This window comes from Cajanus cajan, chromosome 10, assembly GCF_000230855.2.
Source record: "Cajanus cajan strain Asha chromosome 10, NIPB_CcT2T_4, whole genome shotgun sequence".
Taxonomy (NCBI): Eukaryota; Viridiplantae; Streptophyta; class Magnoliopsida; order Fabales; family Fabaceae; genus Cajanus; species Cajanus cajan.
The window spans coordinates 2,082,825-2,098,346 of NC_138526.1; the positions used below are offsets into that span (position 1 = coordinate 2,082,825).

Here is a 15,522-nt window from a genome sequence, read left to right on the forward strand (position 1 = left end):
ATTTTATTAATTCGAATCAATGTATAAAATGATTTTATGATTATCTGTCAATTTAAATTAATGAAATGAAGTATCAAATGATTTTCAAATTTTTTAAAAAATTGCAGATTTGATCTATGCATTAAGAACTTTAAATTAAACAGTTAGATCGTTAAATTTGATGTAGAACATGAGTTATTAAATAAAGTAAGTCTAGGTAGACTTACTCCTAGAGTAAAAGGATCCCTCCTCTCTCTCTCTCTCTCTCTCTCTCTCTCTCTCTCTCTCTCTCTCTCTCTCTCTCCTCTCTCTCTCTCTCTCTCTCTCTCTCTCTCTCTCTCTCTCTCTCTCTCTCTCTCTCTCTCTCTCTCTCTCTCTCTCTCTCTCTCTCTCTCTATATATATATATATATATATATATATATATTAAAAATATCGTGATTAAAAACATGACTTATAAACAAATTTCTTTTTAAAAAAATTGTGTACTGAACACTAATATTAAGGAACTACAATATCCAAAATATTTAGTCATAATAGGCTCAATTATACAATTCTTATCGTCCTCTATATTAATTCATTAAGAACAGCATCCATAGCATTTAATGATTTTGCTACGTATATAAAATAACTACATCCAAACAAGACCACATCCTCTTACTGAGCAACCACGATAATAAAGTAACCTGTCATTGATGATCATGGAATAAGGATTTCCCTTATAAATATACAACAACAATAAATCCATACTTCGTGGGGTCGGTGGACAAAAGAAAATCATGAACAAAGCAAAAAAGATATATATATTCAAATGCAGCAAAATTTCCCCTCCATGGCTACAATTCCCAAACCTTCCACATAATGGTAGTTAGGCATTGCTATATATATATATATATATATATATATATATATATATATATATATATATATATATATATTATATATACACAGTCCTTGGTGCTAAATAAGCTTCATCAAGGTTCCTGTTAATGGCATAGCCAAAACAGTTCCTCAGTTAAACTTCAGGACCAGTTGCAAACATGCATACAAGGCCTCTAAACACTTGAGCTGAGAGTTGGTGTGCCTGAAAGATCTCTCCATCCACATTCCACACACTCTCATTGCCCGAAGAAGTAAAAGTAAATGCAGGTGTCTGCAAAAGCAAAATAAAATGAGTAAGATAACCATGGTCCTTGGATAAGGTGGTGTGTGTTAGGGAAAAACTAACCTTGTGATGTTCAACAAACTTAAAATTCAAGGGGCTTCCCCCTCTTCTCGTAAGTTGAGTCAGGTGCCTGTATCATTCAGTAAGCAAACAGAAAAAGATATTGTTACTAAATGTGTAAGCTATATTTAAATTGTGTGAGATAATGAACCAAGCATATCAAAACAATCAATTAAACCATGTAACAAATGTAAGAGGAGAGCATAGGAATTTAAAATATATTAATTACAAACAAATGAATTGCATCTTTTGTTACACTCAATGTAAAATGCTTTTCATTTCAAAATTTCCACCAACTCAATTAAGTAGACCCTATCCTACATGTAAGCAAATCCGAGTGTCCAACAGATTGATACAATATTGCATCGCCAAGTAGGATTTCCAACATAAGCTAGATAAAGATTCCATTCTTGATGGAAGAAAGAGATGCAAGATTTTCAACAGATATATTGGCTTTGATAATTTCACATGGGCAATGTATGAAGAAGACAGGCAGCGTTTACCATAAATAAGACGCATGAGGACAGTCCCTAATCAATATAAGATGAAGAAAACCATCTGACAAGTGTGCATCAGCCACCAATCCATCTGGTGCCTTTTCATTTCTGCAAGAGATTACAGCAGCTCCTACACTAAGAAAGCGTCCTTTGGATCTTGCCCATCTTGTTTCTTCTGAATACAGATGAGGTGTGAGGCTGCAAACTCCAACAGATGCTTGATTTGGTTTTTCGTTACAAACTTTGCAATTAATTCGGCAGATACATCTTTCTGACATGTGTGGAGACCTTAATGCCCATAAAAGATTACCCTGATGATCCCTTTTGGAATTCAAATTGATTTCATTTGATTCCACATCTAGGTATGCTATTTCTGCCTCATATGATCTGAATGATATTCATGCAAAAGAAAGGCCAGGTTAAATAAGCAAGATGTTAAGTGTCAATAATTGAAATAAGTAACACAACCATTAGTTTATGCATACAAAAAATGTCAACTTCAGTCAAATCAATGCTAGTCATGGATACAAAAAATGATGTTTTGAAACTAAGCCTAAGAGATTGCAAGGAAATAAGGAAACTAAGCCTAAGAGATGACCCAGGATACTCTTAAATTATTCTGAAACAATCAAGATATTATTGAATATTTTTCCTATATTACAGCATATATTTTACGAAAATGCATCTCTGAAAGTAGTTCAAACATCAGAAAGCATTCACATAACATAGTCCACCATGTAACAGAATAAGAGATGTGTAACCAAGGTTGTCAATCTCGAGAGTTTACGTAATCTCGTGAAGGCTCCGTAAACTCGTATCGAAAACTCGTCTCGTAAACTCGTAAGAGATTACTCAATAAACAAAATTATAAAAATAATTAAAAATTATATAATAATTAAACATTTTAACTTTATATTAAAGAGTAAAATAACAAATTATATTAATAATAAAATAATTTATTAAATATAGCAAGATTACACTATTCTAATTTATTTATATATATATATATATAAATATTAGATAATTTATAATACAAATAATTAACAATATACATATAAAAATAAAAATATAACTATTTATACATTAAATATTTTTAATAATAAAAATTTATAGTAGTTAAATAAAATAAAAAATTAAGAAAACAAAATATTTAAGGTCTTATATTAAATTTTGTATTACTTAAAATATTATCTAAATTATAATAATAATAATTAATAATTAATAAAGAGAGGTTACTTTCTAAAAAAAATAATGAAGTAAAAACCCTCTTAACCAAATCAAAACAAAAAATAAAACTTGGCCCATTTGGCCCATATTCCAACCCTAATTATTTTTCCTGCAATGCAACCCTTCCTCAAGCCGTCGCCGCTGCCTTCCCTCTTAGAAGAAGACAGATCTGCAGATGCCGGGGAAGACAGAGCCACTGTCAGAGAGGATAGATCGGCGGAGATTCGTCGGAGAGGAGAGGAGACTCGCGGAGGTGTCGCGCGGAGAGGAAAGGAGACGCGCGGAGGTGTCGCGCGAAGGAGGTGAGGCGCGAAGGAGGAGAGCCGTGGAAGAGGCGCTGCGGAGGTCTGGAGTGGAGAGGAGAGTAGGAGAGGTCTGGTCTGGAGTGAAAGTGCTCTAACACACAACACAAAACGTGCGTTTTGTGTGTGGAAAAAAAAAAACGGTGATCTCTTAATATCGGAGGTAGTCTCGCGAGTTTACACGAGTTTACCCGAGTTCACCGAGATCGCTCCGAGTTCACTAAAAAACGAGTTTACCTCCGAGTTGTACAGGTAAGCTCTTGTAAACTCGTAAACTCGAGTTTACGAGTTGTCACTAGAGATTGACAACCATGTGTGTAACATAAGAAAAGTCTGGAATTCAAGAAAAGACATTAAGCTGAGATAATCAAAGGACAATATCACATCCACTTAGAGATTACCTGTGCCTTAAAAACACCATTGTTCCAGCATAATCATAACGTGTAGGACCCATCCAGCGATACTTCTCACTCTCTGTGATGACATCACCATAAAATCCATACCTGAGGTCAATAACGTAGGATATAAGAATACTAAAGAAATCTATATGATAATTAAGGAATAATATGTAGTATATCCAAGATGATAATACCATTACATGTGTCAATTTGTATAAATTGAAATCAGAGTTTCTTGATACGAAAATTCCCAATTACTATAGGCTTAAAAGTACAAAGCAAAGGCAGAAAAAGCTTTACATTTACATCTCTGATCATAATGTGAAAAGAACCGTGAACATTGGCAAAGTGAGTAGGCAAATGATGCACATTTAAAGATGAATATGGACAAACCTTTGATTAGTTATCATAGCAAAAATGCCATTCAAGATGTAACTATGCAATGAGGGTAACAAATTAAATGTGATTTTATTATATTTTCAGAAGTGTTCTCTATTGTATTCTCACATCTAGGGTCATGTGTAAGTGAATTCAAGGCCCAACCCAAAATTATATTTATTAAACAGGAAATTGGTTAAAATACTAAGAGATCATTACAAATAGATTGGAGGATAAGAGATCCTCCTTGATGAAGTTACCCAGTCCCTAAACATCTCTGAAAGGGAAACCCTTTTTAAAAACCATTAGCTTTACACCAAGTAAAAGCCAATCACTTAGAGGGAACTTAGGACTTCCAAATAGGTTTATTAAGATGTGTTGTGATTTAGGAATTGTGTGTCAATCTTCAGCACACATAACTTTTATTTATAATGAAAATAAAGATTTACATGATAATGATATGATATGATATGATATGCTTAGCTAAGATATGATTCACCCTAATAAATCTCCACAACATCTTAACAAGATGGACAAAACTCAAAGTACAATTAGCAAGCTGAATATCTTAAAGATTCCTGAACAAGACCAGACTAGAAGAAGCTTGTCAGTTTAATTTGCTCAACAGCCATGTAACTTGGTTGTGAACACTCGGTATGTAACCGGTGACAGTTGAACATATTCATTTTCCCTAGTGTCCACAGCATGTCTTCTAGTCCAGGAAAATGATAGAGGGTCAAGTTTCTAGTTAGTGATAATTTTCTTTAACAGGAAAAAAAAATAGAGTAAAAAGCAAAGCATCAAAGCAAATTCCATTGGTTAACTTACAATAATACCAACTACACTGAGCTATAGACATTGAGAAATGTTTGAAAATGAAGCCAAAAAAAGATGCTTGAAAGATTAACATTTGCAACTAAAGTAAGCATAAAGAAGAGTTTGGATTGTATTCTTTTGATAATTAAAGAACACATAATTTGCTTTCAATAGATAATATAAAAAGGTAGAAATTACCCTGAAAAGGAAGCTGCATAGCGCACGTTAGGTTCAACTTCAGATCTAGGAGTTTTTTTCCACCGTACAACTTGTGCTATGTCAAGGTGCACCCTTTTACCAAGGACAATATGCAATGCAGAAGTAATAGGATCTCGAGTTCCAGTTGTACTACAAAATACAGTGTGTTGTATTCAGAATTCCACATAACCCGTGTGAATTGTATATAAAAACTATAAGGATACACAGCAAAATATTGGCTTTAGAAATTTAAATAGCATGTAATTTGCAAAAGTATACGATACATTATCTACAAAAAAACTAGAATATCTATTCAGGGATAAGTTAGTTGTCTAATTGAGGATGTTATCTATTAAGGCATAAAATTGTTCCCAAATTTTATTATATTCTTATTTATTACCTCCTTTAATTAGGAATAGTAGTGTTATTGTATTGATAGGCTTGGGCATGTATCAGTAATACTACACTAATATTTGTATTAGGTCGCAGTTAGTTATGACAGTTTAGTTACCCATTAGTTAGTTAGGAGTTGCCAATAAATAAGAGGGGTTGAGAAGGAGGGGGGTTTTCTTTGGATTTGGGAAATCATTGGGAGAGTACTAGGTCTCTTGAATACTTGGAATGTAACATTTTTACATCAATAAAGATCATTTCCGTCTACAATATGATCCAGTTTCTATCAACTTGACCTGGTTATTATATTGGCATATATAGGACCACTAAGACTATACAGTCACTAGTATCATATCATTACAACACCATATGAATCTAACATCACTATTCAGATCATCCTTTAATTCTTTCCTCTTTCTCTGTCTAAACTTTATAATTTCAACAGTTTGAAACTTTATAGATAGATCGCCATATAACATAAATATGCTTACAGGCATACGTGGAATCAGTGCAGCAACAAGGAATTGTTTCATGAATTGTTATGTGGGCATTTTTATTTGCTAGCAAACCAGAAAAAGATAGTGTTAATGTCTAGTGTCTACATTCAATGTATGTACTATGTAGTGAGTAGTTAATCCCCTAAATTTGGTTACTGTAATTAGGCATCCTTGATTATTGCTGATATATATTTATATATTCAGCTCCTTGTGTGATTGGGACCCTAGCTTTGAATCTATCTCTATTTTTTCTCTTTCAACATGGTAGCAAGGGCTTTAGAGAGGAAACCCAAAAAAGCATGCATACCCATAGATCATTATCCTCTAATGAAAAACTGGTCCAGGTCCAATGCATGAAGTCAGTACTCAATCCCTTTCATTTAGTGAACATAATTAGATCACCTGATAGTCATTATAGCTTGTATTCATTATATGACTAATATATATTCAACTCATTGTGTGTGATTGTGACACTTAACTTATGCATCCATCTGCTAAAAATATATTGTAACAACTAAATGTAATTTATGCAGAACAAGGCAGAATTAAATTTTTGATAGAAGATATTGCAGAAATGGTTTGGTATTTAATGCATGAAAATCAAAGCACATTATATTGAAAAAAAATGCAGTTTCTTTAAATTGATTTTAGATACGACACATCATCTCTTGTGCAGAATGGAAAGTAGGAAGGAAAATAGTTACCAGATTACAATGGCATCAGTTGAACCTGAGGGAATGATTCCAAATCTAAACCACTCGTTGGGAACAGGAAATTCAGCAGCCTTATCTTCAGAATCTACAAAAGCCAAATAAAAATCAAGCATTAATTTGTCATTTCGTTTTCCCTTTTTCTATTAATTGTGGATTTGTATTTCTATAAAGTAAACTAGAGATGTAGAGGGGGGGAAACGGTGGTTGCAGAAACTATCATTTCCCAGGGGTCAAGGTCAATAAAATATGGAAAAACCAACATATTTACTTATTGAAGTGGTACACAATGCAGTTAACAAAGTGTTGGACCGATGACTGTAATTAATGTAGCATTGAAAATATTAGGGGTTGATGCAGCATTGGAAACATAAAGGTCTTAGAAAATAACTATGCTTATTTATTGTCTTTATAAATACAAGTTGAATTTATTCTTTTCCTGTATATTAATACAAACATGCTATGTTTAAATCAGTCAAGCAATTCACAAATAACTTTCTTAATTTATCCTCAAGTCTCTCTTAATCTATTCTCAAGTTTTACAACTCATTTCAATTTTAAAGGCATCCAATAACCAAGAAAATATATAAATGGACGATTCAGAAAGTGATCACAAGTAGAAAACATTTTTTGGAGCAAAATGAAGTGCAGATAAACTGAACTAACTCGAATTTGAGATTCTAGACCCAGATTGTTTTGGACTTGAAATCAAAGGAAACTGGTCTTCATTTTGACTTGAAGTCTCATCAACAATTTGTTCTTCATCAAGAACCAAAGAATCACCATTATCTTTAACCATATGAACAAAATCTGATGGAGTTGGTGGGTAGGGAGCTTTAAACCTGGGAGAAAGAAACCCATTAAGGATTTCATTGAAAAATCCATCACCACCCTGGAACCACCACAGTTAGAACACAATGATTGAAAATAACCAAGGAAAACCACTAGAAAGAACAATGAAACTTGAAAAGTGATTAAGTGGATGCATCTAAAATATCATGGTTTGAAACTTGAAAAATATAGAGTCTCACAAAAATATCAAAAGAATGATTGAGGAATTAGATTCCTAACAAGAATATGCATATAATGTTCTTGGAACTCGCAATGTTGTGCAAGACGTTATAATAAATATCAGATCCAAATGCCAATCTTAATATTGCACATGCTCATTATATCAAAGAAGACATCTTATGACACTGCATCATTTGGTAGAGTATAAGCTAAGTTTTTCATATTCATTTATGGTTTCATAGTTTAGACAACAAACAAAAGAAGAGGTTTGCCTTCAATTGATTTTACTTTTTTTTTTTTTCAATTTGTGAGGTAAGACAAAAACAGAAAAGTGATAGAATGGAACTTTATCAGGACAGAAAAGAAAGTAGAGAAAATAAATGAAGAAAAGTGATGAAATGTGAATTATTCTCAAGTAAAAGTCTCTGGGAATATAGCCATAGATGAACTACAGTAGGACTTACAGTAATTGAGTGACCTTGACCCCTCCCCACTCTAAGAGTCCAATTCAATCCTTTCAAAAAGACAAGATAGCTTTCCTTGTCAATCTCTCCTCCTATTTATAGGGGATATGACTTAGTTCCTCTCTATCTCAACCCAACCACTATCTAATGATCTAACAGATATTAACTGTCAGACACCTAACAAAAAAGCAACTTCAAAAATTAAAGTTCTCATTGTCAGCAAAAAGCAACTATAATCATACCATGTTAAACTTTGCCTACAGTTTCGTAGCTGGTCCCAGGCCAAGGTAAAAGAAGAGAGTTGTGTCAGGCCCTCAGTTGCCACTCCTCCTCCATCTTTATTTCTTGATTTTGTTCTTGTCTCTAAGTACCCTTTCTATTTGATTTTTGCAAGACATCTAACTTGTAGCATAAATTGTTCAAAAACCTTTACTTTTGATTCTTTCCTTTTACAAGACCAAAGTACAAAGCAGACAATTGGTACAGGATATGAGTTACATGGGCCTTGTTACCTTCACCTCTTCATCCTCAGTTTCTTGCACCATTACATAGTCTCATAGTCTTTTTCGTTGTCATTTGGTTATCTGAGTCTTAAAAACTTAAAAGAAAATGGTTCCTCATCTTTCTCATTTATAGTTCTTGGGAGTGTGAATCCTCTTAGCATGGAAAACATGTCCCCTCTTCTTTCCTCTGCATTGTCCAATCACAAGCTCACACTCCTTTTGATGTTATTCGTTTCTAATGTATGGGGTCCAAGTCATATCCCTTCTGTTTAGGACATAGGTAGACGGGTTTTCTAGATTTATGTGAATTTTCTTAATTAAGATCAAAATTATTTGGCATGTCTCAAAATTTCTTCTAAGAAATCCAAAATAAGTTTGGTAATTCTATTCATTTTATGTAGTGATAATGCAAAAGAATATTTCTCAGCTCCTTTTAATTATTATTTATTGCTAACAATGGAGTAATGCATTAATATAATAAAATGGTATTTTTGAACACCATCATATGATGGAAACAGCGGTATTTTGTTCATATGTGCTAAAGTTTTGGGTGATGTTGTTTTTACTGCAGGTTTTTCAATAAACAGAACGTCATCTTTTGCTATTCAAGAGAAGGTTCCTGATTTTATATTGTTTCCTAATGAACCATTGTTCCATATCCCTCCTTGAGTTTATGGCTGCATTTGCTTCATGATCTTACTCCAAGACTTGATAAACTGCATACTCATGCTGTGAAGTGTGTTTTCTTTGGTATTCAAGAATACAGATGGGGGTATGATAAGAACCTTGGAGAACCACACCACCAAAGCTAACTATAGTACAATGAGATGTTGTTGTTAGGATTTTGAGATACATTAAAGAATCCCCCAAAAGAGGTTTAGTATACACAGACTCTATTTGTGTATACTAAACATATAGGTCATTACGATATTGTTGCATACACATGCAGATTGAGCAAGTTACCCAACCGACAAATGGTCCACATTGGGATATTGTATCCTTATTGGAGATAATTTAATTTCATGGAAGAGTAAGGAGCAGAATGTTAGTCAGATTCAATACAGAGACTGAGTATCAAGCTACAGCTCTCACCACATGCGAGCTCATATGGCTGAAACACATCCAAGAATTGTGTTTCTATGAACTAGGCACTATGAATTTCCTATATAATAACCAAGCAACCTTGCACATTGCCTCAAATGCAATCTTTTATGAGCAGACTAAGCATATTGAATACAATTGTCTTGTTATAGACAAGAAGGTTATGTCTGGAGAAATTACTACTTCATTTTGTTGGTTTTAATGAGCAGTTAGCAGATATTTTCACAAAGTCTCTTCTAGGACCGAGAATAGCTTACATATGTTGCAAGCTTGATGCATTCAACCTATATGCTCCAAGTTGAGGGCAGTTTTGAGATATTATGTAGATTACAAAGATAGATTAAGAGATATGATAGAAATTTGATTTACTTGACTTTGTTCCTATTTATATCAGATATAATTTGTATTTAGGTAGAAAGCATATTTTAGGAGATTTTTTGTACATTGTGTAATCAGGATCATATTTTCTCATATCTTCATATTTACCTCCATTCATGAATCCTTTGTACAGTTTAATCAATTAGAAATATACATATTTTTTCAATTGTTTCCTCTGGTCTCAAGTATATCATACTGAGTGTTATCAGCATAAAAAATTCAGTATAATAAGGTATTACAAAGTTATTTCCAGTCCAGTTCAATCAGAATGTAAAAGAAGGGAATTAAGTTCTTACAACGGCTACAACACCATCATATGATTTAAGCTCCATATTTGTTATAGAAGAAGACATCACATCAAATGCCTCTCCTGCTCTCTCTGTCACAATCACCTAGCAAAGAAAATAAAATTTATTACTAGGATACTGAACGATAATCTAATTTGATTATCAGTTGCCACTTAATATTAGCATAAAGCCAAGATCTCTTGCTCTAATTTGCTGTAACAGAGCAAACAATAACTTCAGGCATGATATGAATAGATATATATTAAACACATATACATGCAGATCCAAATGTAGGGAAGTACCTAAGCTGAGCATAGTTTAAAGCCAATCACCTCAATCTAATTCAATCAAAATATATCAATTTTGAGCAAAAGCTCAAACATAAGTTCTCAATTTTAATTGTGCTAAAACAGGTAGAGCGTAACAGTAAGATCATTTGAAGAAACAAAGGCACACAAAATTGTACATTACTTCATTCTCCCCTCTCCAAAATATTAATACCCATTTTCATCTAATAAATTTCTTTTTGCTAATTATCAACAAAATCATGTTGTTTTTGTTATTTATATTCTTAATTCTTAAATATACATAACAAATCAGCCTCTATTTAATCACTGGTGGTTTTATTTGTTAATGGCACTAGTCATAAGCAATAGGATTGACACGCGAAGACAAGTACAACAAACAAGCAACATGTTATTCTAAAATGAAAAATTAGAATATTCATCCTTGTGAACTTCAGAAAGTAAAAAATACAAAAAGAATGATTACTTATTAAACTCCATAAGTTAACACCATGAAATTAATAGAAATATAGTTATTTATTTCAGTTGCAACTGCTGACCACCATCCAAAAATAAGATTTTAAAAGCTATTGAGCAAGGAGTTGATGGCCCATTTGAAGTCTTGGTATGAGTTTCTTAAGCAAAATATAGTGGATGGGACTTAAACATATATAAACATAGCAATGATAGTTTGTCAGTAGCTATCCATTTAGAAAATCGCTAGAGATGCTAAATTTCACCTTTGTTTCTACTTTAGCGCGAGAGAATATAGGAGCCACAGCTTCCCAGGTTTTACAGCCTTTACCTTTCCCACTCCTTGGATGAACAAAAACCTAATGAATCAGAAATAATCTCTGGGAAAAGTTCATTTTAATTAATCAATAAAAGTAAAAGGAAAAATTATAAATGTTTGACCAATAGTAGAGCATACCAAAAGATTCTTTGGTCTTCCAACTTCATGTCTCAATGAAGCATTAAGTTGATTTACCCACATCTGACATGTTTGCAAATTTTTATGACCAAAAGTATATTCAGCCAGGATCCACTGTGAAGGTTGATTCTTGCTCCTTGTAAAACCATGTACAGTAAAACGGTACATCTGCATAATTGTAAGATAAACATTATAAACCTATAAAGGAATATAATTGCCTAACCAAGAACAAGAACAAGAGCAAACCTCCATTTCTTCACCTAAAAGTAGACATTCAGTAGCAGGAGGGAAATTCGATATGTGAATTGAACCATGATCGCTTAACTCAACGGCATATATGTCAGAAAGTTTGATCTCAGTAGCAACCTTAGAAAAACATTTAATGCCTAAACAAGTTGAAACATCCTGTTGTTCCATTGAACATATAAGAAAAATAGTATTAGATGAAACCCAAACTATATGCTCATTACAGTAGTTATCAGTTTAAAAATTATCCTATAGCCTATAAGGTCATTCTTAAGAAAGTGGATTGGAGCCAAACTCAATCTTACAAAATTGATTTGTAAGGTAAAGATTGTTGTTCACTTATAAACACTAATTTGACCATACCAGTAGTCAATATGAGATCATTATACCAACTTATTAAAAATATATATAAGTAAAAATGAAAAATAAAACAACCAAACAAACCATGACAATAATGAAATGCAAGAAGAAATTTAATGACAAGGGAAACTCTGCCATATTTTATTTGGATAGGAAAAATGATTGGAAATTTTTTTTTCATATTGTAATCACTTGACAATTGTAATACTTTATTGTGCTCTGCACCAGATAGCGTGGCTGTTTGGTTGTAATAAAAATTTATACATGGTCAGATATAATATAACACAACTATAAGGCCGTCCTATTTTATATTATATATCAGACCCTGTAGCTGTTGTTCTATTTTAACAAGAATTACATGTTATATAATTTGTTTTACTTTATATGAATCTTTGTGAGCATTTGGCTATCTATTGAGATCACCATTCATATGGAATGTATTTCTCCCATCATTTTTTACAGATTTAGGTTTCAGTTGCAGAGAAAGAATAAAGTATTTTCATGATTCTCAACTTGTTCATGGTTGTTTTTTCACATTTTGTCATGTCTTAAGAGCTATAAAAATTCTGATCATGAAAGTGGTTGTAAGTGTTGCCTTGAACATGGATGATCTCACATTGACTGTTCCCATAACTAATTTTGGACGCTGCACTTGGTCCCTCCTAGTATTATCCTGTTGCATGAAATGACTCCCATAGTGGTTTCTACAAACTAAATGGTAGCAAAAGCTCAAACTTCCATTCCATGAAAACAGCCAACAAACCCATCCCTTACCCACATATTTGGCTCCTCACTCAAACTCTACCTTCAAAGTTCACACCTCATCCATCAAGGATGCATTTCATCAAACACAGTCACAAGCAGGTTCAGAGTCAAAGGCAATATCCAACTCAAAGTTATGAGAACTCGAGCATGGTACCTGTAGGTACATACTCACTTTTTACAGTTTTATTACGAGAATTCCATCAAAGAGAACCCAATATGTGGTATGTGGTAGGGATACAGAGTATGCAGAGTTATTGAGAGAATTGTGAAACTATGATTCGATGCAATCACCACCAAGCCGACTCAAGGGTAAGCTACTAATGCTTAAACTTTAGGTTCACCAAAAAAAATTGCTATTAATTTTTATAAAGGAAAAATGCTACACAAAAAAAGTCTTATATATTGACAAAAGACCTATGACCTATCATACACCATTCTTATTAAAAGAAAATAATTCTCCTTCAAAATTTGCTTTAGGTCACACTAACAGTTGCACCGACTCTGATCACCACATCCATAATCTAAACTTGGGGTGAGATAAATGAACCACCCCATTAAACAAAATCACCAGACAAGCCAGAAATTTTCACAAACACGTTAGAGGCAATGAAATGGGACTTACATTATCCAATGATTCCACCAATTTCCACGACAACCTATCTGAGTTGAAGGTGAGGATGACCTCCCCAACGTGATCCAACGAAAGGGTGGAGCTCAAAATGGAAGCTTCACCATCAAAAGGTGAAGCTGTGAGAGATATGTTTCCCACAACACAATCGTTTCCTTCTCTCTCCATTCACAACGGAAGAAGAGTCAAGGAAACGAGATGATATGTTTACCCGAAGAAGAAAATTTCAAAGTTATGGAAAGGTTGAAAGTGGCATCAACAAGATGAAAAAGGACAACGATGTAGCGTTTGGAAAGTGCAAGGAAGGTGCAAGGGAAAATCTTTTATTGTGGTTTTGTTAGGTGTTCTGTTTTAGTTTTTTTTTTTCCAACAGAACTTGTGGGTAGAAGCATTGACTCGATTTAGCGCATGCCACAAAATTTGACACCAAGATTGAACTGAATATTCTGTTGCCAAAGATTGCCTTGGAAATGTGAATGGTTATTATTCTTTCTTGCAATTTTTTATGCTACAAAAAAAGCCATGATGATGCTGTTTTGGTAATTCTAACACGAGTGAATAAATATGAATAAAGAAAGAAATTTCTTGCAATTTTTTATGCTACAAAAAAAGCCATGATGATGCTGTTTTGGTAATTCTAACACGAGTGAATAAATATGAATAAAGAAAGAAATAAGTTGCGTGCCTTTTTTATTTTCATCATGTTAAAATTCTTATTTGGTCTTTTATAATGTTTTTTTTTTTTCAATTTAGTCTCACTTTAATTTTTAGTTTTAATTTAGTCCCAATAATTTAAATTATTTTAATTTGGGACTTCCGTCCAAATAATTAAAACGGAGTTAATTATTGGCCACGTGGATGTCAGGTGGATGTCACGTAGATGCGTAGATGGATGCCAAATTACTTGAATACACCTGGAACCAGAACGACCCGTTCTGGTTCTAGAATGGTCGATAATTATAATTCACAGTTGTGAATCGTGCACGGAAAAAGACCCAAGATACAAAGTATTTCAAACACTAGATTTGGTAATATTGTTAATGGAGATTAATAACTTCAATTGCTAAACATTTGAGTTATACAGTGTATCATTAAGGACGATGCAGTGTATCACTAAGGACAATGGTAGCAAGTTTTATTTCCAAATTAATACTATACAGTCAAGGATGAAACGAAACGATGTTTTCCCTTGAAGTCATTGACGATGTACCCCAACAATAACAATCTGTTCTTGAGGAGGTACAACCTGAATTTTTGTAGTTTAGGATTTCCCTTCAGCAAACCCGGATGATTTCCTTTCTCAGTAATTTCTTTGAACTTTTTTAGTATATGTTATGTTCTGAATTTTTATTTTCAGTTTCTGAACCATGTTTCTGTCTTTGAATTTATGATATGTTATGAATTTTTATTTTCAATTTTTGAATCACATTACGGCAAGTTGGCGTTCCAGAATGGCCCGTTCTGGTTTCAAAACGGCCCGTTCTGGATTCAGAACTGGTGTGTTAAATTTGCATTTGGAACGGTCCGTTCCAGTTACAAAATTAACACATAACATGTGCAAGCAAAACGAGCATCCACCTATGCATTTACGTGGCATCCACCTGGCATCCACGTGGCCAACAGTTAACTCCGTTTTAAATCATTTGGGCAGAAGTCCCAAATTGCAATAATTTAAATTATTGGAGACCAAATTGAAATCAAAAATTAAAGTGGGACTAAATTAAAACAAAAAATATTATAAAGGACCAAATAAGAGTTTTAACCTTTTTCATTATGACTGCTAAAGGGGGAAGAGGCACTCTTGTCTCAATATTTAAAAAAAATAAAAGTGTGAAAAATTAAAACAATTACTATTTTTATAGAAAAAACTGTGAAACACGATTTTACAACTATTTACAGTTATTTTGTTTTAATTGTAACTTTTTTAATTTTATTATTTAACTAA

General features: G+C 33.1%; 1 protein-coding gene and 1 long non-coding RNA gene across 2 annotated transcripts; one reads left to right on the forward strand and one right to left on the reverse strand.

The window, feature by feature from the left end:
• Positions 1-639: 639 nt before the first annotated feature.
• On the reverse strand, positions 640-14,014 carry ACD5 (Diacylglycerol kinase family protein). Its single transcript, XM_020384658.3, has 12 exons — positions 13,572-14,014; positions 11,825-11,983; positions 11,579-11,746; positions 11,388-11,480; positions 10,373-10,468; positions 7,286-7,511; positions 6,614-6,707; positions 5,020-5,169; positions 3,631-3,732; positions 1,707-2,087; positions 1,207-1,273; positions 640-1,131 (listed from the first exon to the last, which is right to left on the reverse strand). The coding sequence occupies exons 1-12, from the start codon at positions 13,743-13,745 to the stop codon at positions 994-996; spliced, it is 1,848 nt and encodes a 615-aa protein (XP_020240247.1). The 5' UTR covers positions 13,746-14,014; the 3' UTR covers positions 640-993.
• LOC145952928 (uncharacterized) lies at positions 2,798-10,197 on the forward strand. The gene is made up of 2 exons (XR_014430430.1): positions 2,798-3,481; positions 9,169-10,197. It is a non-coding gene; the product is annotated as an uncharacterized LOC145952928 (long non-coding RNA).
• Positions 14,015-15,522: the final 1,508 nt, after the last annotated feature.